Source organism: Hemiscyllium ocellatum, chromosome 31 (genome assembly GCF_020745735.1).
Source record: "Hemiscyllium ocellatum isolate sHemOce1 chromosome 31, sHemOce1.pat.X.cur, whole genome shotgun sequence".
Classification (NCBI taxonomy): domain Eukaryota; kingdom Metazoa; phylum Chordata; class Chondrichthyes; order Orectolobiformes; family Hemiscylliidae; genus Hemiscyllium; species Hemiscyllium ocellatum.
The window spans coordinates 28452730-28477475 of record NC_083431.1 but is presented as its reverse complement, the minus strand read 5'-3'; the positions used below and the strand labels follow the sequence as shown (position 1 = coordinate 28477475).

The following is a 24746-nucleotide window of genomic DNA, read 5'->3' as shown; positions in this document are numbered from 1 at the left end:
AGCATCTGTGAAGAGAGAAACAGAATTAATGTTCTGGATATAGGTTTGCTCACTGAACTGGAAGATTCGTTTTCATGTTTTATTAATGTTTCCAGTCTAGTACAACTCTTCTTTCAAAGAATCCTCAGAAGAGCTCTAATGAAGAGTCATATGGACTCAAAGGTTAACTGTTTCCCCCACAGGTGCAGCCAGACCTGCTGAGATTTGCCAACATTCTCTGTATGCATCTGAAAAAAGATGGGCATATATCCAAGGAGAAGCTATATAAGTAGCCCTAACCAAGAGACCAGCAAAGCATCCAAAACTCTTTGGTTTGTCATTTACACAAAGGTTTTGGATAAGAATATAGAGGACGTGGTTACTAAGTTTGCAGATGACACCGAATTTGGCAGTCTAGTTGACAGAGAATAAGGTTATCTAAGATTATAAATAGATCTTGATCAATCAGGTCAATGGGCAGAGGAATGGCAAATAGAGTTTAATTTGGATAAATGAGAGGTATTGCATTTTGGTAAGTTAAACAAGGGCAGGACTTATACAATTAATGGTAGAGTCCTAGATAGTGTTGTAGAACAGAGACCTAGGGGTTCAGATACATAATTCATTGAAACTTGCATTACAGGGTGACAAGCGTGGTTAAGAAGACATTTTGTATGCTTGCCTTCTTTGCACAGGCCTTTGAATGTAGGAGTTGGGACATCATGTTGAGGTTGCACATAACAACGTTGAGGCCTCTTCTGGAAGACTGGGTGCAGTTCTAGTCACTCTGCTAGGGGAAAGATATTATTAAATTGGAGAGGGTTCAGAAAAGATTTATCAGAATGTTACTAGGAATAGATGGATTGAGTTGTAAAAATAAGGTGGATAGGCTGGGACTTTTTTCACTGGAGAGCAGCAAGTTGAAGGTTGACCGTATGGAGGTTTATAAAATCATGAGTAGTATAGATAAGGTAAATAGTAAGGGTTTTTTTCCCCTAAGACAGGGGAGTTCAAAACAAGGAGGCATACTTTTAAGGTGAGGGGAGAAAGTTTTAAAAAGGACATGAGGGCAACTTTTTTATATAAAGAGAGTGGTTGATGCTTTGAATGAACTGCCAGAAGAAGTGGTAGATGCAGGTACAGTTACAACATTTAAAAGACATTTGGACAAGTAGATGAATAGGAAAGGTTTGGAGGGATATGGGCCAAATGCTAGCAAGTGGGACTAGTTTATTCGGGACCACGTTCAGTGTGGGCTAGTTGGACCAAAGGGTCTGTTTCCATGCAGTATGACGCTCTGACTCCAATTCAAGGATAATATCAAAAGAGACACAAAAGCACCTGAACATTGATTATAAAAAGTGGGGAACACTAGATGACATTCATTGCAAATACATCAGCAACAGTCAAGAATTTACCATCACAACAATATGTGATTTCAGAAGCTTTAAAATGGACAGCAATCCTGCAAACAAGACTTCAACATAGCACCACTAGCAATGGACACGTTCAAGTGTCACTTGCAATTGACTTTGTATTTCTAGAATTGGTTTGTTCAGCTTTCCTAAGAACTGCAGTTAATCTCATCTGACCTCACTTATGCCTGAGACTGCTTTCCATCATCTCTTGCATATGGAAGGATGCCAGTTACTAATCCATGAAATCACTTATTTCATCTTAGCTCAAGCTACACAGACACTATTTGAACCCTATCACTCATAAGAGATTTACGATCTGTAATGTAATTATGTCCTCATAACAATATCTTCCTTGTTTCCTTCTCTCATTACATGAGTTGACACGTACGTGAGTAGCAACTTGAATCTAGAGTGCTGGTGGAGAGCAAATTGCTGGTCACAACTAGGTAAGGTGGGTAAATCAGCTCCTCTCTTTTTAACTCCTATCCAATTGGCCATAATAAACATTTTAATTTTAGAATACAGCTATACTTCAATTAAAATGTAGGACACAAGGTCAAAATTAAGGTTTCCTTGAGTGAAAGAGACAGGCATTTTATTACTTATCCAGCCAAAGAAAAATACTTAAACGTATCAAGCACACACAAGTTTTAAAAGGGGACAGTATCTAATACAAGGAGTAAGATCAAGAACATGCAGTTTAATAAATTTTTAAAGAGTCTTTCTGATGTTAGGTTTAACTCAGATCACAGTTATTTAAATGATGGCTTGTAACCTCCATAGCATCAAAATTCACAGATAACTCTGAGTACTCAGTGAATGGAGGTTTCTTTGAGCTATTTTATTACCGAGTGCTGTTTTTCAATAGACTGCGGAACAGGGAGAAATCAAGGCTTCTGATTCTGCTGCTGCAGCTCCATCATTCTTCTCTCTGCTCTGTTCAAAAATTATTTTGTTAAATATGGTTCATTTGTGTATTCCCAAGTCTGGCTCAGTTGTTTGTTTTTTTCCAGCTGGATAATCAGCCAGCAAGTTCTTCAGCCCAAAATGGGAAACATCCTGAAGAACGTAAATCAATAAGCAATACAGATATGAATGAGTGATTCGAGTTGTTTTGAAGATATATTAATTTCAATAGGACTGGGTTTTGATTATTTAAGGTTTTATGAATTGTTGGTCAGATAATCACTGTGGACATCTTAAGTCAGTGTGTTTCCCTTTTTTAAAAGGCACTTTAGACTATGAAAGATCCCTGGTATTAAAATTCAGCTGATGGAAGTCAAAAATTGATTGTCCATTTTTACCACTGTCATAACAATAGCCATAAATTCCTCCAAGGAAATAGAACAGTTTCCTGTATCCTTCACATTCTTAATTCTGAGGGAACAATTGTGACAAAATGATCAATATTCGCTGCTATTACTCCAATGAAACCAATATGCAGTTAAATTAAGAAGTTGCAGATATTAATTCTACGCTTCCCTTGTCTGCTTTTGAAGACCACAGACTGTAATCAATTGGAAATCACTGAACTAGGTAGAATGTGAAGCTTTTTTTGATGAAGTAACAAAGAGGGCTGATGATTGCAATGTAGTTGATGTGCTGCCTTTTCCAAAAGGCATTTAATTAAATTCCACTCAATAGGCTTGTCAGCAAATTTGAAATGTATGGAATAAAATGGATGGCATAAAAGAAATGAAGAGTAGAGGTTAATAGTTTATTTTATAATGGAGTAGATAGACAGTGGTGTTTCCAATGGATGTTAGTAAGATTATTGCTTTTCTTGATACTTAATAATGTCTAATACTTGACTATATAACATTCAACCTCAAAACTTCAACACAAGGCAAAACTTAGAACTACAGTAAAAGCCCATTGATCAGAGATCTGTCCTTCTGAAGTGTCATTGTTGGCAATTTTCGCAAATGGAAAAAATGGCCAATTGCCCATATACAGTATACAAGTCCTACGCGTTTCTTCCTGGAAAACCATGGATGAACCAACACTGGAGTTACATGGATGAAAAGATACACAGTAAATATTGTTTGACCTCACAAATTTGGAAACTCTGGGCATGCGAATGGCAGGGCATTACCATCTAGTAAACTGCGGAAGGTTAGTAATAGGTTTCATGAGGACCTAAGCAGGCAGACGGAATGAGTTAAAAAATTGCAGGTGAAATTTTAAAGCAGAGATAGCCAAGGACTATATTTTGGAAAGAAGACAGAGGTGAGGCAATATACACTGAAGGATACAAAACGAGTAGAGGGACCGAGCAACTTGAGAATGTGATTAAAAAGCCACAAGATTCTAGGCTACAAATATAAAAACACAGAGTGCAAAAACAAGGATGTTCTGGTGAACACTTTTAAGCCATTGTTTTGATGAGAGTTTTTTTTGAGTAATTTTGGGTAGTGCACTTAGCAAAGATGTGAATGTTTTAATGAACGTTCTTACCAAAGTTGGACTTTACAAGATGGTGAAATTTTGAAGTATAGGCAAAAGTGTGGACTGCAGATACTGGAAATTAAGAGTCGAGAACGCGGTGCTGGAAAAGCACAGCAGGTCAGGCAGCTTCCAAGGAGCAGGAAAATCGACATTTTGGCAAAAGGTCTTTTAGGATAAAGAGAAACAATGTTTTGGAGAGATGGATGGCAATATTAAGTCTCCACCTGGAGATAGACTTGTGTAATCTGAGTATCGTGGGGAAAGAAATCCAAACAGAGTTGAATTGAAAATGAAGTGACAGTTTTCACACTTTGACACAAGAAGGAACAGTTGCCTTTCACGGAAAGGCAGAGAGAGAGATGGCGGGGGGAGGGGGGGAACAGAGAGAGAGAGAGAGAGAGAGAGAATTTATTATTCTGTGGAGAAGCAGCTGCTACTGCTGTGAAGAGCAAAGTGAAGAGTCTATATTCTGCTGTTAGCAAGGCAGGATGCTGGTGACAGCAGGATCTCTGTTCAAAGAGAAGAAGATGGAACAGATGGAGCCTTTGGAGATTTAAGAAACCAGCAAGAACTGATGTAGCCCATGTTGGTGCAAGCTAATTCTAGAATACTTAGGGTGAGTGGAATGATTTTTAAAGGACACTAGAAAATTCTACTTGGCATATCAGTGAACATGGAGGCGGCTGAAAAGATCAGAGGAGCTTGAGACTTGATCATTAAGGTGACATAACTGCTGTAACTGTGGTTCATATAACATTTCATAAGGCATATTTTGGTTGCATTAGTTAATGCAAAAGTACTTTTTCTTCAGTTTAGAGTATTAATTGTCCATTAAGTAATGTTTAGTGTATGTTCTTTTGTTTTGTTTATTTGTCAAATAAAAGTCCCAAAACATGAAATCATGTTCTTCAGTTCAAACTCAGGTCTCTTAAGGTTAATTGTTGCTACTGAATAGTATTAAGGTGCACAAACAATTTATTGGCATGGTTCGAGGAATTAGGGCCTTTAAGTATATAAATAGTGTGGAGAAGGTGAGATAAGCTCTGGTTAGAGCAAGGAAGGTTGAGGGGAAATCTGATAGAAGTATCCAAGTCATGAGATGGCAGCACAGAGTAAAGAATGGACAACTGTGCAAATAATGGAAAAAGGTGCAGAATGAATGACACTGACTTAAAGTGCTTGCTAAAAGGATGATATGAGGAAAATACTTCTTATGTGTAAGTGGTTAGGATCTGGATTCAGTAACTGGAGGCAGATCCAATCATGGGTTTTCTTATGAAATTAAATCAGCACCTGAAGGGAAAAACATTCTTGCAAAGCGACATGAAAGGATGTGGAAGAGAACCAACAATGTTTCTAAATTGCTGGAAAATCTCGGCAGGTCAGGCAGCATCTGTGGATAGAAACCAAACTTAATGTTCCGAATCCAGTGACCCTTCTTTAGAACAGAGCAGAAGGGTTCTGAGGAAGGGTGACTGGACCCAAGACAATAACTCTGATTTCCTTCCACAGATATGGCCAGAACTGCTGAGATTTTCCAGAAATTCCTGTTTCTTTTTCAAATTTCTAACGTGCAGTTCTTTTGGGTTTTTTTGTTCAATATATTTCGGACTTCTGTTGGTTGTCTGTGGCTGGCTTGTTGCTCTAAACAGTGCATTTAAGATTGCACCTCAAAAGAACGTTGTTTGTATATGACCTGTTTACCTTGCTGGGACTAGCTAAGTTAATCTTGCAAAGTGCCAGCTTAGGACCATCAAATTGTCACATCTGTACTATGCTATAGTTCTAACATTCACTCTTGCATGTCTCACTGTCAAAACTCCTGGAAAAGCTACACATTACTGAATGAGGTGAACTGTGGATTTCCAATATCATGATTATAACCATGACTTGGAGGAGTAAAGTACATATGTTAAATCAAGATCACCAGACAACGTTAATACATGTGCCACGGGACATTCTGTTCCTGTGAACATACAAAATTGCATGTTCGTGATTTTTATTGCTCTTGTCTGAACTGTATCATCAGTATGATCCCATTGCATTTGAACCAGAGATTTTCTTATAAATGGCATAAAACATGACAATGGAGAAATTGAAAACGGTGGTGTTTAATGGGATAAGGGTCTTCAGCTTTTGAATTTCAGTGTAACAATACCAGTTTAAAGGTTTCTGTCTTGATGGGCTTTTAGCTGCATTTTCCTTTTGAATGCTACTTAAAAGAGACCTGAATCTGAAGGTCATCTGAGCTGATTGCTTAGTGCAGGGATTTAACAAGATGAAAAGACAAATATGTTGGACAGACTCCAAGAAAAAAAAAGTCATTTGCAATGGAGGGAGCAAGGGAAATGGTGTGATTCTTTATGAGAAATATAGGGCAATAAAAAGTGGATTTGTAATCAGGGTGAAAGTGTCTGCATTATTCAGACATATGGACAACTAACAAAGAGTGCATTGTACTGCATCCTTTTAAAGACAATCTGGCTCAAATTAAATGGCCAGATAAGCAATAGGAAATTTCCAAACTTGAGATCTAGCATGCAGAAACAGGGTGCAAAAGAAATTATGCCAAAACTAAAGATTAGCAGGACTAAAATGAAAAATTAATAAAAAAACCCAACAAATCAAATAAAAGAAAATTCTTACCATCTATCGCAAGCATCAAAAAATTTAAAAGTCAGTTTGTAAAATGTATAGAGCACTCAGGAATGAATCATTAAGTCTAACTACAAAGATACCGTAATGTTTGATAGAAGCATTAACAAAGTATTTTGCATGACCTTTTAAAGTTAACAGTCATAATTCTATCACAGGAAATTATTGTCAGAGATAACTGTAGAAATCAACTTAAGCATTGGGGCTCATTACAATAAAGCAGAGGAGGCAACAGGATTTAAAACAGGAGCGTCTAAAGTTATGAATGATTTTGATATGATGAAAGGAGAAATCTATTTTCTCCAACTGGGGAATCAGTCATGTCGAATGATAAGTTTGAGATTCTTTGCACAGACAGTTGTTAGAGTATAGAATGCTTTACCACAGGATTTGTTGGAGATTGAGACTATTGCATCTTAAAAGGTGAAGTTACATAAAATTTGGAGCATAGAGAGGCAGCAATATATGCCATTCATTTTTAATGTTCAACAAAGAACCACCATAACTGACTAAATGGCTTACTCCTTCTTTAAAAACTTATCGTTCCATAGATAAGACAAAAGTAACTCTTTTACAAATGTCACATCATGTACTTATTCTGAATGGAAATCTCATTTCCACTGGGCCCAATTATTCCCACATCTCCCAACTTGTGATCCAGACCCTGCAGCCACCCTTGAAATGAATACCTACCCTGCCCACTCCCCTTCCAGATCCAATTTATGCCTGCACACCCCAACCTATCCAAACCACTTACATCACTTTACCCCTTTGCCATCTTGCATCCTGTCCAACTTGTACAATACCCATCTGGCATCCTACCCAGTTGGCATCCTACCTATTGCACATCATCACTGGGCTGAAGCTTCTTGTGATCAATGCAATACCCTCTTTTTCACCTGTACCTCCATCTTCTTCCTCCAAATTCTTCAACTCGTTTTTGATTTCAAACATTTTATCATACTATTTTGGACAGTTTGTGGTCAAATGGTACTTGAAATTGCATCTGGAACATGAATGGACTACACTCTAGGCATTTCTACAATTCATTTTGTTATTGTAAAGCACAAATTCTTTCCCTTCTCAAATTTCTCAATAGCATTTCTGTCCTCATTTCTACGACAGTTCTCCTTTTGTATTGTTAACCATGACCCATATCTAGATGGAATGCCAATACAGTGTCTTTCATTTTCTGTCAGATGACCAGTTTCTCCATTTGTACTAAATGCTGCTGAAATAGGAATGCTTGCATGGGAAACGTTTTAGTGCTTCTGACATTTATTCTAGAATTGCATGACTGTCAGCAAATTTAACTCCGATCGAATCTGGAAACCTGTCCATACTTGAAACTTCGGTCCAGTCCAATAACTTTAATGCCAAGACAATTAGGGAATTTCCAAGTAGAATTTTTATATCTACTGAATTTCATTACAGACTGCTGCATGGTACTATCCTCAGTCTTTCTACATTTGTTAATATAGGACCAGACTTCATAAGCATTCATAAATCATCATCTTGATAAATTTACCTTATCTGTCCAAAGCTTCATCAGTATTCAAATCATCAGGTTTCAATTCTGAAGAAAAAAACTTTGCTTCCTGTTTCTGTGTGGTAATGAAAATGCTATGGTTTCACCTTATTTGTTCTTTGATAAGAAAGTAATCAAGATCTACATTGTCACTTTATTGTTCTACCGATAATGAGGCTTGTTTTCAGAAAACATATCTGAAACTTTACATTTTGACTTCACCATCATCTAATGGAACCATCTAACCATCCAGCTAATGGGATACACTAGAAGATAACTATTTAAATAGATTCAAAACCCACATTTTTAGTGAGACAATTATTTCAGTTAACTACAATCCAAAATACTCACCGCCCCCATTGATTACTAGCTCTATATACTTGTACAAGCAATCCACACCCAATTAACCTTGAATATATTCATCACCTATTCTCTTAAAGTTTGGGCATTCCTCCAGACTATATTAAATGATAGCAATCAAGCACCAGAAAGGAAAGTTGCCACCCAATTAGCAACAGTAAGAGTTCCCCTAGATAAATCTGATAGATTCCTCAAGTGCTCCGTGGGAGTGTGGGGTCATTCCAACAGCTGGAAAATGCCAACAGAATTCCAAAATGGTAGTTAATTGGTTAACTGATTTAAGTATTTAATGAGACACTGCTAATCCTGCTTCTGGGAATATTCCACAGGGGAGGAAACAGATTGGAAGTCACTCCAGATATCATGCTCTGTAACTTTGCAACCTCAAACCCTACCCTCACTCATATAGCCTATCTTAAAAGGGCTGATAAAATGTTAGCAATTAACTCTAAAAAAGCTCTTTCCTTGAGCATCGCTGTATTTTCATTTGCCTAGAATTACTGTAAAATACTTCCACATATATTAAGATTTACGCCAAATTATATTCCTGCTAAATCAAACCATAAATGCTTCAACTAATGTAGCTCATTTTAGACCTTCATAATTTCCCTACTGTAACCTAGCAACAGGGCAGTTTCATTGGCAAAAAAAAATTTGCACTGACAAAAACAAAAATCACTGAAATTCACACCGATCACAGAAATGACTGAAGAATGTTTACGACAGCTAAAAATCTGACAACAGCATTCATTTTGCACATTAAAATTAATTTGGTGTTCCAAGTATGAACTGGAAATGGCAAACATGTCACTGATTACCACTGTGCTTCGGTTTGCAACTCAAATCTTTGTCATTGTCATTGAGACAAGAGAATCAAACAGTTTGTATCATTCAATCGTACTGCATAGTTTATTTTAGAATAGAAACTCCAATATTGAAGCCAATAGTAAGGCAAAACTTGCTCTGTTTATTGAACAGTGTGCATTTCTGCTGCACAATAAGGGGCTCCTATCTTGTTCCTAAAGATTCTTGTTGATCTATCTTACATTATTGAAAAGTTGTATGAATTTGAATTTATTATCACACAGACATGCAACTATTGATAAAGTGCTAAATTAGTCTTGAATGGAATATTAGATTGGGCTATCATTCCCATCCCTGAGGCATCAAGGTCAATGGTGTGGCCACCTATGCTTGGCTAACTTGAGCAGCAGCCAGTTAACAGCTATTGGACCTTAATTGGCTTCAAGTCGAACTTCTTCCCTCTTTGGACAGGAAGTTACACCTCCAAGAGTTGCCATCAATTAAGATGCTCAGCAGCTCTCTTGTCCCAGCTGTGCCACCAAGAGAGGTGGCTATAGACGATCTCTGAAGACAAGCAATGATTCACGTTTGGGATCTCACCTTGGCCAAGTTGGTGGCAAAGTTTATGGGGATCAATTCTATTGCTTTGTTCATCACTCTCTTCAATATACTTGTGTGTAACTTTGTGACTACTTTTAAAATGAGCGCAGTTTAAAAAAAAGCAACGTCATTTGCGTTCAGTTTAATGAAGAATCTTGTATCTCTGCAATATTCCATTACGTATTTTACCTACCTCTCTTCCCTCACTGCATATTTTGCAAAGCCAAATGGGTCTCCGCTGGCTCCCAAGTGTTTCAATTCCACACTTTACGCAGACTTTCTACAAAAGAAGAAATTTCAGAAACAGTGAATACCTCGGTTTTCAAACATCAACTGAGATCCATCTTGTATTTTAGCCAGCAATAGACAGTCAGCTCCTTGACCAATAAATCTAATTACATGAAGGTTAATCCTTTGACTGCAACGTGCACGCTTTTAATAAAATAAAGGCTTTGATGGTTTGCACTGGCAACAATTTGTACCTTATTGAAGATTACAATACTTTATTACCTTGTCACTTGACTGTACGTTCTGTAATCTGTCTTGTCCAAACTACTACTATGGCAGCTGTACATCCTCAATAGCAAACCAATAGTGTTTTCGTCTCTACTTCAATTCCTCTGTCCTTCTTACTTTGTACCACCTCACCTGACACTTTCACATATCTCTATCATCTATAACGTCTGTGGACTTTCTCCTAAAAAAGAATCCTCTCTTCTTTCCTTTCTTAGCTTCTGTACTGAAACTACATATCCTTGTTGGTTTCAATCTCCATCTCAACTCACTTTGAAATCTCTCTATCCTCCTCTGCTCCTTTAACTTCCTTTATCATTTTCATTTTCGAAGCATACACATTACCAACCATCAGCTTACCTTCTCATATGTCCTCTATTTGCAATGATTCAACCATAGAAAAGGCTAGCTCCAACCATTGCTTTATACCCATTGATTTGATTTGATGTATTTATTTGTTAATTTTCTAATTGCCCTGATATTTCTGTATGCAGCTGAACTGGTAAATTACTCATTCTCCTCTAACTAATGTCCTTTTGCTAGTAACATCGTTCTTCACTTACAAGCTGACCATTTCCCTTAGTTTTGAACCTCCACAACTTTGTTCACAAAGGTTCAAGGAACACAGATTAGAACGTATCTGGCCACGTATCTCAATTTGTCATCCATGGCCAGATCTAGCATGATTACACCCTCGCCTCCTCTATTAAAAACATTCTCATTATTGCATTCATGCAGGAAAGCAGAGAAACTACTAGTCTTCCTTCCTCCATTACCATTTGTATCCATTAGGCACTAGATATTGTTCATATAGCTAAAGGAATCCGAGCTTATGGGGAGATCGTGCAAACTTGGTACTGTGGTGGATCATCAGCCATGATCGTATTGAACGGTACAGCAGGCACAAAAGGCCAAATGGCTTACTCCTGCTCCTATATTCTATGTTGTTACATTTCTCCATTGGTCATTTACCTTCTTCCTTTTCATAAAGATAGCGACCATTTGTTCAATTACCTCTCCTGCATTCCTCCCTTCCACACATAATCATTAATACTTCAAGGCTCCTCACTATCTGAGCTCTGAATCAGCATCTTTTGCTACTTTCTTTCCAATCTCAGCCTCTCTCCTCGCCGATCTCATCTGCCCCATGACCCCAACTTCATACATTCTTAATTCCATTTCCACGGAAGAGCTGGCCAGCTGCCTACCCTTCTGGCTTCCGTGTTATGTAAATAATAAATGGTTTCCTCACCTCAAGTCCCAATTAGAACTGCAGAGACAATTTCTTCCACATTATGTGCTGAGACTCCTCAATCAAGTTTAAATAAAATCAATATTGTAGGCTAAAGATCCTTGAACAACAACACCAAGCAATCGTTATCTTGATGCCAGAGGGCAACTGCATGCTTGCTCTTTCATCTTTTTTACATCAATATATTGTTATTTCAAGGCTAATTAAGCATTTCAATAGGTTACAGAATTCATTCTAGCAAATTAGCATATTGTAAAGACATTGTTTATTTCAAGAAACACTGTCAGAACAATTTCACCACACAACGTTGAAGAGAGAAAAAAAAATCAATCATTAATGTTTGAGAGAACTGGCTTGAGTCATAAATGTTGATTGATTAGTACACCTAGGAATTTACCAAAGATGGTGCCTGTAAGTTAACTCCATTTTTCTGGTCCCAAAAACAGTGTTGTTGCATGTACTCAATGAATAAGTTGACCCCCCCCCATGCCATTTCATTTCTAGTCACAACAAGTTATATTTGCATCAGTAGTCAGCCTTATATTTTCACTGAACTAGATGTTTGACTTACCTGTAAACTGTACAAAAGGGCAGAACAGTCAATGCAAGATGAATTGTGAAAAAACACAAAAGTTTACGACACTCCCAAACAGAACAGAACTCGGGTGGGGAACCACAAAGATTAATGAGTCCTCCAAAGAAATTAATAAAGTATGAAGTTGGTTTCAAATGAAGAGTCATAATATATGGTCACTCATCAACTTATGGCGCCGCAGCATGGGATTCCAGAGTTAGTGAAAAGTTAAGAAGGAAGAACGAAGAAGGAATTGATCCTGAAGATGATACCTGGGACCAAATGTGCATGAGAATAGGGACAGCTGCTGACTTAATCTTGAGAAGTATGCATCAGAATGAGTCCTCAAAAATTGTGAGAATGTTTTCATCGTCACAAGAAATGTAATGTGCATAAACAGCTTAATTAAATCAAACCAAATGACAAATACAGGAAAGATTTCAAAGCAACAATTAGTTGGTGCACTAAAAACAGGAAGTGCAGGAGACTTGGCAGGATCTGTGAAGAGAAGCAGAGTTAATGTTTTGAGTACAATAACACATTTTAGATCTCCTACACCTCGTTATTTTGCTTCTATTTAATTTGGTTGGAATAGACGCTTTATGAAACAAAAATGTCTTTTGTAGAAGCAGAAGACCAAGAATGTTTAGAGACAACCAAAATACTGCAATGGCAACATTGACAGATTCCAGTGAAGCCGAAAGGACATGAGAAGAAGCCATTAAAATAGGACAACTTCTGGTGGTAATAGACTACAGGCTGATGGAACACAAATTAAAGTCGATGGAAATTTTCAAATGTAAATCAATGCAGAAAATCAAGATCCTGCAGAAACAGTTTACTTGTGTGTGGCAATGGTTAGCTAAATGCAGAAGAAGTGACATTATGGAATGATAATGTGGAATAGATGACCCAATTTCCAACACAAAGAACACAGGTTATTAATGATCACATCCCATTTAACCAATAAGATCAAATGAATAACAAATACCACCCTCAACGCAATTATATCAGGGGGTTTAATGTCCATAGATCAGCTTTGGATATGGCCCCAACAAACCATTCAAGGATTACACTTTCACCAAATGAAAAGGTGAAGAGTTGACAGTGGTAAAGTCTTTCAGAGTGCACACCATTTGATACTTTGGGTGGTTTTGTAATCAATTCATGAGATGCTATTTGTGCACAAACTGTCATCAAGGCATTAAAAAAATGTGGAATATCCAATTCAGTGATTAGAGAAGAAACTGCTTTGTTGCGGAGGGGTGATTCTGAAATACTGCCTTAGCCAATGTTGTTCAAAATGAATTCAATCACCCTTTGTGTTAGGTGCCAAGGAAAATGAGTTGAACAGGCTTTAACACACTTCCATTGTGATCAAAGGAATTTTTATATAATTGATTTATTCAAGAAATCAAAGTCTATTAATACAAATTATCAGCATTATAATTTTTAATCTTCAAAATGGTAACCACTCACATTGGAAACTTTATGTATTGTATTTGGCATTTAAATCAAACATATTTTTGAAATGATTTCTGGAGACTCTCTCATTCCAGTATGCAAAGGAATGAGAAAGGTAGATCATATGTATTTGCATGCAATCAACGTGTAAGCCAGTTCAACTCATGGTGGTATCAACCAATTGTTGGTACAGGGCTAAATTCCTAACTTCTTCATACTTAAAGATCCATAAAAGTGGCATAGACTCGTTTCGCCATGTGTCCATCGCCTTACATTTCAGGTCCTCCCCAGTGGATAAGAGGAGCATACTAATGTTGGAGATAGGGTTGCGAATGTAGATGTAATGTTTGCTCGCTGAGCTGAAAGCTTCATTTTCAGATGTTTGTCATCATACTCGGTAACACCATCAGTGAGCTTCTGGTGAAGCTCTAGTTTAGTGATGTGCTTTCTATTTATGTGTTTAGGTTTCCTTGGGTTGGTGATGTCATTTCCAGTTCTCTTTCTCACAGGGTGGTAAATGGGGTTCAAGTCAATGAGTTATTCGACACAGTTCTGGTTGGAATGCCATGCTTCTAGGAATTCTTGTGCGTGTCCCTATTTGGTTTCACCGAGGATGGATGTGTTGTCCTATTGAAGTGGTGTCCTTCCTCATCTGTATATAAGGATACTTGTGAGAATGGGTCATGTCTTTTTGTGGCTAGTTGATGTTCATGTATCCTGGTGGCTAGTTTTCTGCCTGTTTGTCCAATATATTGTTTGTTACAATTCTTGCAAGGTATTTTGTAAACGACATTAGTTTTGCTTGTTGTCTGTATGGAGTCTTTCAAGTTCATTAGCTGCTGTTTTAGTGTGTGTTGGTGGGTTTGTGGGCTACTATGATGCCAAGAGATCTGAGTAGTCTGGCATTCATTTCCGAGATGTATTTCACGTAGGGGCGATTAGCTAGGGTTTCTAGAGGTATTTTGTCTGCTTGTTTGGGTTTGTTACTGAGAATTTGGTGGACTATGTTTGTTGGGTACCCATGCTTTTTGAATATGGGATTGCTTTGGGTAGATGCAGAAGATCCAGCGAGGTGGGTGGCATTATCCCTGCACCTCTCTCTCCTATCCTACCCACCCTCTATTTTCGTCCAGTATCAAATTGCTCAATGAATCATTCTATTTGCTGAGTTTCTGTGATCAAATCTCCAATGCAAATTGATAAAACTGTGACCCAACATTCACAAACTTTCTCACTTTGTTAACTGCAAACATCCCTGAAGTTTGACCATTGAAAAGAACAGTCAGCCTGAAAACATCACCAATGAAGTCCAAGGCCTGAATGTTATGGTTTCTTGGCAAAAGGTTGCATGAAATCTGTTGGAGGAATATTCACGGCAAGGTTGAGTGAGCTTTCTTACCATACCTTCATGAAGTGACCACATTCATTGTTGTTCCCACCCCCATGCCATGCAACATGTCCAATTTCCACCCCATCTTACCACACACCGCTCCCAGAAGAACTCTTCAGCCATTTACCTGAATACCAGCATCGCTTCCCTCCATGCCATCTTAGAAAGCTTGCTGTGCACCTGCAGGTGAGCTGGTGTCGGAAACCTGACCTACTTGGTTTGGGAGAGCGATGAGAGATAGCTGAGAAGGGGAAGTTGGCACCCTGTTTTCTGACAAGGACCCGGAGGTTGTGGAGGTCCAGAGGAGAAGAGCCATTCAAACATACAGGCCAATGGGTTCCACTACCAAGGTGGGCGGCACTGTGGCACAGTGGTTAGCACTGCTGCCTCACAGCGCCTGAGACCCAGGTTCAGTTCCAGACTCAGGCGACTGACTGTGTGGAGTTTGCACGTTCTCCCCGTGTCTGCATGGGTTTCCTCCCACAGTCCAAAGATGTGCGGGTCAGGTGAATTGGCCATGCTAAATTACCCGTAGTGTTAGGTAAGGGGTAAATGTAGGGGTATGGGTGGGTTGCGCTTCGGCGGGTCGGTGTGGACTTGTTGGGCCGAAGGGCCTGTTTCCACACTGTAAGTCTAATCTAATCTAATATAAAACTCCCTCCAGCAATCTGTGGAACTGGGGGTCAAAGATGTAGTGGGAGGGAGGAGAACAGAAAAATATATTGAGGACACATTGGAGGCATCATTCTGTGAATACCTCACAAATGCATTATAAACCTTTATTTTCCACCATTCAAATGGTCGCTCGTGGCACTATGTAAGGTCCAGATACTTTGCTGCACCCTCTGGCATCACTTCATTGTTATTACTGAGACACAAAGGGGGGTGGGGGGTGCACACCAAGCACCTAATACATCATATTAGGGCAAGGGGAGGAACATGTGTACATGACATTGGGTCATTCTAACATCTTAGGTACCCCCTGTTCCATAAGACCATAAGACATATGAGTGGAAGTAAGGCCATTCGGCCCATCGAGTCCACTTCACCATTCAATCATGGCTGATTCCCTACTGTTCAGGTGGCTGTTTGTCCAGGACTAGTTCTTGATGAATACCCTAGCAATTGCTGTGCTAGGAAGGTTCAAGACACAGAGAGGGTCAATGCTGCAGGTTGGTTAGGGAGTAGGCACTGTGTATAACATCCTTCCATTAGTCCATGGGTCTCTGGCCATGGACCTTCCCTGTAAAAACCCAATGACTGGTGGTTGCTGTAGTCCCCTCGCATGTTAGCTCACTTACTCCAATTATACTGGGTGAACTAGAGTCTGTTTCCTTAACCCAGTTTGTACTTTCCATTTTCTTCATAATGGAAGACAACAACAAACAGTCCTCTACCAGCCTTAGCCCGAACCTGCCAGGCCCCACTGCAACCTGAACCACTTCTACCTCTGCCTTATTCTGTGTGGATGGACCTGACCAGACAACTGTGGCCCACCCTCTTGAGCGACCTGATCAGCCAGCACTAGCCGAGGCGTGCTCAGGTCTCGGACTGATGATTACTCATGTCCAGTACCACAACGATTCTCCCTCCTTGTCGGAGCCTTATGGAGACAAAGGGCTGAATGTGACCCATTCACTGAAGCACAGAACACCCCTGTGAAAAGTCACCCTGACTGGGCACGTGAAGCCTGAACTGGAACTGGAGGCTGCTCTTGATTTATTTGGATAGGTCACCCTGACAGACGTATGCCTTCCTGAATTTCACTGAGGATTACTCCCCTAAGACTTTGAAACCTGGCTGACTGTTTATATCAAATGCATTGCAATTACGACAAGTGCTGCCACTACATGGTACAGCTGTGACATTGATGCGACACATCACCATTTGACAAGATATATGTGTGCCCTAAACGGAGAACCACGGAGCAACACGCAGGTGCCTGGTCATTTGACTGTGGATATTGGCACCGCAAAGCATGATAAAGCAGAGTTTGTATGCTGTGGGCCTGCTGATAGATATCAGGTGACTGCAATCTAAGACAGCAAGCCAGCAGCCCTAGTGTGCAACTTGGTCAGTCGTGGTCTGGGTGCCTCTCTCTGTGTGGTAACTGTACCCATTGCAGCCATGCTTTGCTAGGCAAGTCTGGACTTAAAAGGCACACTGCCAGTGCATCAGAATGGTGCCAGGATAGTGGCAAGGGTTCGCTGAATGTCAGGTGCCAATATTCACGGAAGATGATTTAGCAGAGGCTACTGTCCATGGATCCTGGGCTATTGTTTGGTCATCAGCAACATGGAAATTCATTCAGAGGAAGCGACAAACTGAATCCGCCAGGGACATGCTCTGGATTCCATGTCAGGCTTCCACAATGGCTCATTTGTTAAATGCATTTGGTAAGATTGGAAGCAGAATATTAATGAGGAGAGTCAGGTTCGCAAACAAGGAGCTTAACAAACATTAATTGTTGTTCACTGGCAACTTGCCACTGCCAGGCAAGAATCTCTCAATGCTCCTTGCAAAAAGGCATATAAGATGGACCAAGGTGATCTCAACATAGGGATGTTCCTTGTTGGATTTCACACCCGATTCTGCAACATATCCCACTGTAGTCCCACATCACTCAGACCCCTATATGATTCCACACCAGGTTCTGAAGTTTTTAAAATACTGCTTGCAGGTTGGTGCCACAGATTACTTGTATTTGAATATTGAAAAAAGAGAGACCTAGATCTCAGATTCACTGTGACAAATCACAATTGTATTTTTCTTCAGAGTTTGCTTCTAAAGTCAAATTCTATTCGGCTTCTCTTTCCTTCTGTCCACCTCAATCACCATTAGAAGTGTGGGGATTGGTCAATTTTTTTCCTGGTAGTGTTATAATATGTTGAGAGCTGTCAGTGCTAAGGAATGTAAACCTTCCACTTGCAGCCAAAGGTTGAACATATTCAGAACAGTTATCACATCGGGGTGTGGTGCAAAGACTGCTGAAATTTCCATTATTAAATTTTTTTAAAATCCACCTGTCACCAGTATGACACCTTAATTTCACACAGCAGCCAAACTTATGGTTGTTATGAGTGAAATTTCCAATTATGGCTTGCTTTATGCTGTTGACTTATACAAAATACCGCATGCTCAGAATCCTTACAGATGTGAGGGAAGGAACACACTTCCTTTCTATCATCAGTATGCTCTCCTTTCAAACGAGCATGTGAAGAAGCAAAAGAAGAATGTATAGGACTTAATATTTCAGATTAGATTAGATTATCTAAACTTTTCTTTCAATTTTGTATGGTTTGTTACAGTATTATTAAGAATATTATCTTTACCTCTTTGCTTTAGCATGAAACACTTAGGTTACGTATTGAAACTGAAATTAGGAGAAAACAGTTGAGACTCCCAACTATTACAATCACTGCCATTTAGCTGAAAAATTCACTAAATATTATAAATGTGAGGTCTTCCCATTCAAAACAATGCTTTATAATCTAACTTCTCCTTTCACAATAAACAGACAAACCAACAGTTAAAGCTACAGACACACAACTAAATTCCTGTGCATTCAAATAATCACCCATGTTGATATGTAAATACCCTGAAACATTTGAGGGAGAATGATTGTCCTTTGGGAGGAAAGAAGGAAGTTGAAGAGATAACAAATTGTAAATTCTGGCCTCAAGTTTGGAAATAATAGTCCCATTCTTTGTTTACTTAAAAACACCTGATCTGAAGATGCGAGTAGTTGTTAAGTGGCATTTCAAATGAAGGGTTCAATTATATGTTGCAAAAGAAAGCAATTGCTTATGGTGGAATGGTAGCATCCCTACCATCTGTGCCAGGAGACCTGGGTTCAACTCACAATTATTCCAAAGGTATATGCAACAGTTATGGACAGGCTCATACAGAAAATATCAAAAGAAAACAGATGTTTTTGAAAAAATCTAGATAATTCATACATTTTTGTGTCAGTCCATAATGTCCCTAGGTCAGAGTATTTAAGTTCAAAATGAAAAGCACAGAAACAGACTCTTCTGTCCAAACTTCAATAAGTTAACATGAATTCTGACTTCACAAAAAAAAACACTAATTAAAATTGATTTCTACTGGTGCAAGCATCCCCTCTAACTCAGCATAGCGAAGATTTCTGCTAGCTACCAAATTAAACTTCAGTTCAATTTTCTTTTAGAAACCCATCAGGATCTGTTCAGACATAAAATCCTAAAAGTTTCCTGCTTTACGGTGAAGCCATAGCTTTCAAGTAAAAACTTTGATCAAGACACTGAACTTTCATTTGCATTTTTTAATGTCAGACTTTGGGGAAAGAAGAGAGGAGCAGAATTAGTAGATTAGGTAAATTTTTCGAGCTGATATGTTGAATGTTCATTCCATGATTTTATGCAACATACAAGAGCTGACCTCCAGGGGTGTGGTGAGATTGACTGTCATTAGCATCTTGGTCACATTCAACTGCACACGGCACTAAGGAGCCATAGAAAAACTAAAAGTCAATGGAAACCAAGGGAAAGAATTTTCACACACTGGAATCACACCCAGCCCAGATGAAGATGATCGTATTTGTTGAAGGCTAATCATTCTCAGTCCCAAGACGTCACTGCAGATTTCCCAAGCGTCGCATCATAGCATCTAATGTGATTGGGACTATCAATCATCTACCAAACATTCAGAAGAGGGGATGTTCACTGATAATCACACAATGTTCAGCAACATTTGCTAAAATCAATCAATCAATCAGTGCTCACGTACAGAAAGACCTGAGCAGCATCCAGGCTTGAGCTGAAACCTAGCAAGTAACATTCACACCACGTTAAGTGCCAGGCAATGACCATCTCCAACAAGAAAGAATCCGACCATCACGATTTGACATTTACTACATTACCATCACTGACTCTCCCATAACCAATATTCTGGAGGTCGCCATTGACCAGAAACTGAACTGGACCAGTCGCACAAGTACTATGGCTAGAAGAGTAGGTCAGAGTCTAGGAATTCTGGAGGGAGTTACTCGACGTCTGTCTTCCCAAAGCTTGGCCACGACCAATAAAGCATAAGGCACTATTCCATTGCCAGTACAAATGTATCTGGCTAGAAAGCCACGTGAGGAGCAAACCTGGTCTACATCGGCTTCACAGCAGCTTGGAAAGGAGCTGAAATGCAGGATGCAAGCCTGGTCCTTAGTTCAGGAAAGCTCTTAGGTATCAGATTATGATTCTTTTCTGTTCCTGGTTCTTACTAAAGTACAATTATAATTGCTTCCACTCTGTGATTGAAGGTAAAAGAAGCTACATAGAATGAAAACTCAACCTCATAATCTTTTCACTAAAATCTAATAATCACGTCATGTTCAGAGATAATTAAGTGCAATGCTCATCTCCTGCTCCTCAACTATCCCTTCATCTGTCGGCCCACCATGTGAAAGTATCAGAATTTCAGGAAAAGGAACACAGAGACACTATCTAGCCTCCATATAGCAGGCATTGGTGGGAGTTGATAAAATGCTAGTGAAAGCACATCATCCTGACATATCCTGTCAATTTAACAAATAAAAGCCAATTGAAGAGCATTTACCCAAGCCAGTACTACCTTGCCAGTTGTTTGGCCCTCTGTCATGTGGGAAGGAAGGACGTCTGCTGCATGGGTGCATCCATTCTCCAGCCTCCAGGAGAGAAGGGGTATCCATAAAGCTAAAGACTCACAGCAATAGTGACACCACCACTGGAGGCATACTTTTTCTAACTGGTGGTAACCACCTTCTTAGACCTGACAGAAAAATGAAGTGTCTCCTTCTACTGTTACAGCACCTGAACTGGATGGCCAACTTAGACACAGCCATCAGCCAGCTACCTCTGTGAAAATTGCTAAATTAGTCCCAAGTAGGGACTTATACCATTCGGTAAAATTTCCCACCTAATAGCTCATCGGCGCTTAACCTCTTCTCACTCTCTTGGGCTCAAGAGCAGGACTGAAAACATTTTGAAAAATGTTTAGTATTCTTCCGCTAACAAAGCAAGCCTACTGCAGCAAGTATTAGCTATAGGTCTGTCATGGTGCACTAGCAAACTGCATGAGGACAGCTCTGACACATCAGCCATCCTGATGCAGCATCAAGAAACAAGTCCATGAGAGGCAGAAGTCTCTTAGTCCCATGCCCTTTATAAAGAAGGGGAAGTGTAGACATCTCAGCCTTTTAATCCAGTTTTGTCTTCTATTTGCAAGGAATTCAAGCAAATTGCAAATGCAACCCGAGGTTCCAAAATGGCACAAACCCTTCAACATAATGTTGTGAAACTTGTAAGGGTTTAGAAAAGATTTACAAGGAGGTTGCCAGGGTTGGAGGATTTGAGCTATAGGGAGAAGCTGAACAGGCTGGGGCTGTTTTCCCTGGAGTGTCGGAGGCTGAGGAGTGACCTTATAGAGGTTTACAAAATTATGGGGGCATCAACAGGATAAATAGACAAAGTCTTTTCCCTGGTGTTGGGGAGTCCTGAACGAGAGGACATAGGTTTAGAGTGAGAGGGGAAAGATATAAAAGAGACCTAAGGGGCAACTTTTTCACGCAGAGGGTGGTACGTGTGTGGAATGAGCTGCCAGAGGATGTGGTGGAGGCTGGTACAATTGCAACATTCAAGAGGCATTTGGATGGGTATATGAATAGGAAGGGTTTGGAGGGATATGGGCCGGGTGCTGGCAAGTGGAACTAGATTGGGTTGGGATATCTGGTCGGCATTATCGGGTTGGACCGAAGGGTCTGTTTCCATGCTGTACATCTCTATGACTATGACTATAATTTACTGTGCAACATATTTTATATCTCTTAATGACCAATGCCTCACAAAGCTAAGAAACAGATATTAAAACATTTTTGCTGCAGGTTTTAAATTAGCTATTAAAGCACTATGATCCTAAATAGCCATTACCGTAATTCAATTAGAAACATTTAAGACCATGGTTAGGATGGTCTGTTCTCTTTCAGTCGCTGATTGTATTAAGATAGATTAATGTTGGTCTGTATTTGACCTTTACCCACAAACCATATACTCTGCACAATCATGTTCAGACTATGATAAATCTCTGAAAGCACTAAGCTACAATGACTTATTATTGCATTATACATGATTACCAAGATTCTAACATATGATTGTTGCTGTTTCCTTTGCTAAGGCTATTTGTAGTTTCTTGTTTAACCTATGAGTGACGAGCAATCTCCAAAACTAATTACACAATACTGCAAAACACCACATCAATCTTACATTTGCATTTTGAAACAAGTGTACAGTGATGCAGAGACTGATTGTTTGGGGCAGGTCTAATGCAATCTCATGACTCAATAAAAGTTCATAAACCAAGAGACAGTTCAAAAATAAAATTTCACAAGATCAAGTTCAATAGTATGTTTACCATTTGTTGTGCAAATTCAGGCATTCTAAGTATTGCTAATTGTTAAATTTCTTTTAGACTACTGCTTCTAAAAGACCTCATAAACATCTGACAACACATCTTCAATGGTCCTCACCACACTACTCTCCACCAATCTCACTGGCAATTATCTAGACTATTAATAAAATGATGTGGCCAGCACTCAACTTTTCAAATCTGCAACTGAAGAGTAAATGGCCTTCATCCAGTAATGCTTGCTCTACCTACAAATCGAAAAATGTTCAATATCTATCATGGGTTCTTGTTCAATGTCAAAACAAAATAAGATTCACCAGCATTGTTGGATTACTCAGTGACAGCTACCAAACTTCTTCATTTCTGCCTGCAGGGCAAGTGTTTTTATTAAAAGTAGATAGCATCAGTGATAATAAATTTTGATTTAGTATCCTTTCTTTGACACAAAAGCATACTTACCTTTCTACCATACACAAGATTTGAGTCATCATTCAATTACTTATAAAGACACTTCTTACACCAACACTTCATTCTAACCAATATACAAAATATAATTCATGTAAGATAATACAAAATAATGAGCTTTAAATTGCAATACTATGACGTCAATAGTGAAAGAAAATCCAGGGTGAAAAGAAAGAGTTAATGTTAATTTTTAAAAACTAACAAAATGCCAAATGATTTCTAATAATTCTCATGTAAGGAGGAGAAGATCAAGTGCCACCTACTGGAAGAACACTGTAATCAACTTCTGTTCATAGTGTTGGATTTTAAAAAAGCTGATACACAAAGAGTTGTCAATGTGGTTAGCAATTTTCTGAAGGCACTGTCACTCAATCTTCCACTTCCAAACAACTTGCTTCCAACATCCAGATATCGATCATCTAACAAAACCAGTCTCGCAGCTCATCACATTCACCAACCAACCAAAAGGTAAACAGACTCTTCCATACCCAATTGACTCTCAGTCAAGAATCAGTCAGCTATACTTTCTTTCCTGACCATCAATATTTTTACTACTAATAAATAAAGGTATTTAAAGAGAATGAAAAAGATGAAATCCATTAGATCCTTTACATTTTTACATCAGGTCTTCTTGAATAATATTTAATTTCTGAACACTGTTGGAGAATCCTGGGGAGTCAGCAGTTCAATGCTTTACACATCAAACACTTGTGTTCATACCTGTACACATATATATCTAGAAAAGTTCTCAATTGTCTTAGGCTCTGCACATACAATTTTGTTCTTAAAATATTCTAGCTACCTCTTCAAAGCAGTTTTCTCTTCGTCGTTACAGATCATTTACCAATTATTTGATAGAGCATAACACTCAACGAGGATTCACTGAAATTGCATTCAAGTTGCAATTATCTGTGTGTTGTGTAATGCTGTTGAAATTTACTCTTGGGATCCAATAGAAAAATGGTGTTATGAATCTGGCAATTAGGTGTCCAGCTATCAGCCTTTCTGATTGCAATAATTCTGAACTATTTCTATGGAAACATGAATTAATAGTCCAAGAATGCCACAAATTCAGAAGTGCTTTAAGAGGACAGCTGCTTTACCGAGTTAGAATAGTTCAAATTTCTGCCAACTTTGAAGCTTGATTTATAGCCAAGTTTTTATAATATAATCTTCAACTTATATTGATATTTCTCATTGGCAATGTCAGGACAAACTCTTATATAACATGTAACACACACCTGTGGGTATAGTTTAATTCTACAGAAGCCAATCAGGCTTTAGGAGAATACTGGCAGCATTTTTTGCATCATATACAAGTTTAGAGAGACCCACATTCCTAGTATTTTTACTTTTATTCTTACCTTAAATCAATAATGATTAAAGGCAATATCTTTAATAGAACTGCTAAATGAACCAGGGCATCCTCCAGCAATGATTACTTCGATATGTTAAAGCAAGACATATGAATGTCTGCATCCTCTTTGCTCACTTCACTTCTCTGCAAAAGGCAACAGCTCACCCTGCTGTGAACATGATCAGATGAAAGCTTTACTATGTGATTAGCATTCTGGCCATGTTCAGAAGTTTAGGAGAACAGACTGCAGCAAACCACTATTAGGCAATGCCATTTTTCCTCTAAACACAATTCCGGTTCAACACACCGTTGATCTCATGTAACATTCACAATAATGTGATTCTATGAATCAGTCTCTCTCGTTTATTTTTATTTGAATGTACACAAGCCATACCTGCTCGCTAAATGGATAAAGTTAATACAAGCATAATGAGCACATGAAAAACATAGGCATTACAATTTTGGCATATTACACATCGATCAGATTTTTAAAAGCAATATTCAGGTACCTGCTTATAATATAGCT

General features: G+C 38.9%; 1 protein-coding gene across 7 annotated transcripts in view; it reads right to left on the bottom strand.

The window, feature by feature from the left end:
- LOC132830283 (rab effector Noc2-like) overlaps positions 1–24746 on the bottom strand; it is a 176021-nt gene that overhangs the window by 60957 nt on the left and 90318 nt on the right. For all 7 annotated transcript variants that reach the window (XM_060847833.1, XM_060847830.1, XM_060847831.1 and 4 more), the window contains one exon: positions 9986–10072. In XM_060847833.1, the coding sequence (XP_060703816.1) occupies positions 9986–10072 (87 nt within the window). The remainder of the gene's footprint in view (positions 1–9985; positions 10073–24746) is intronic.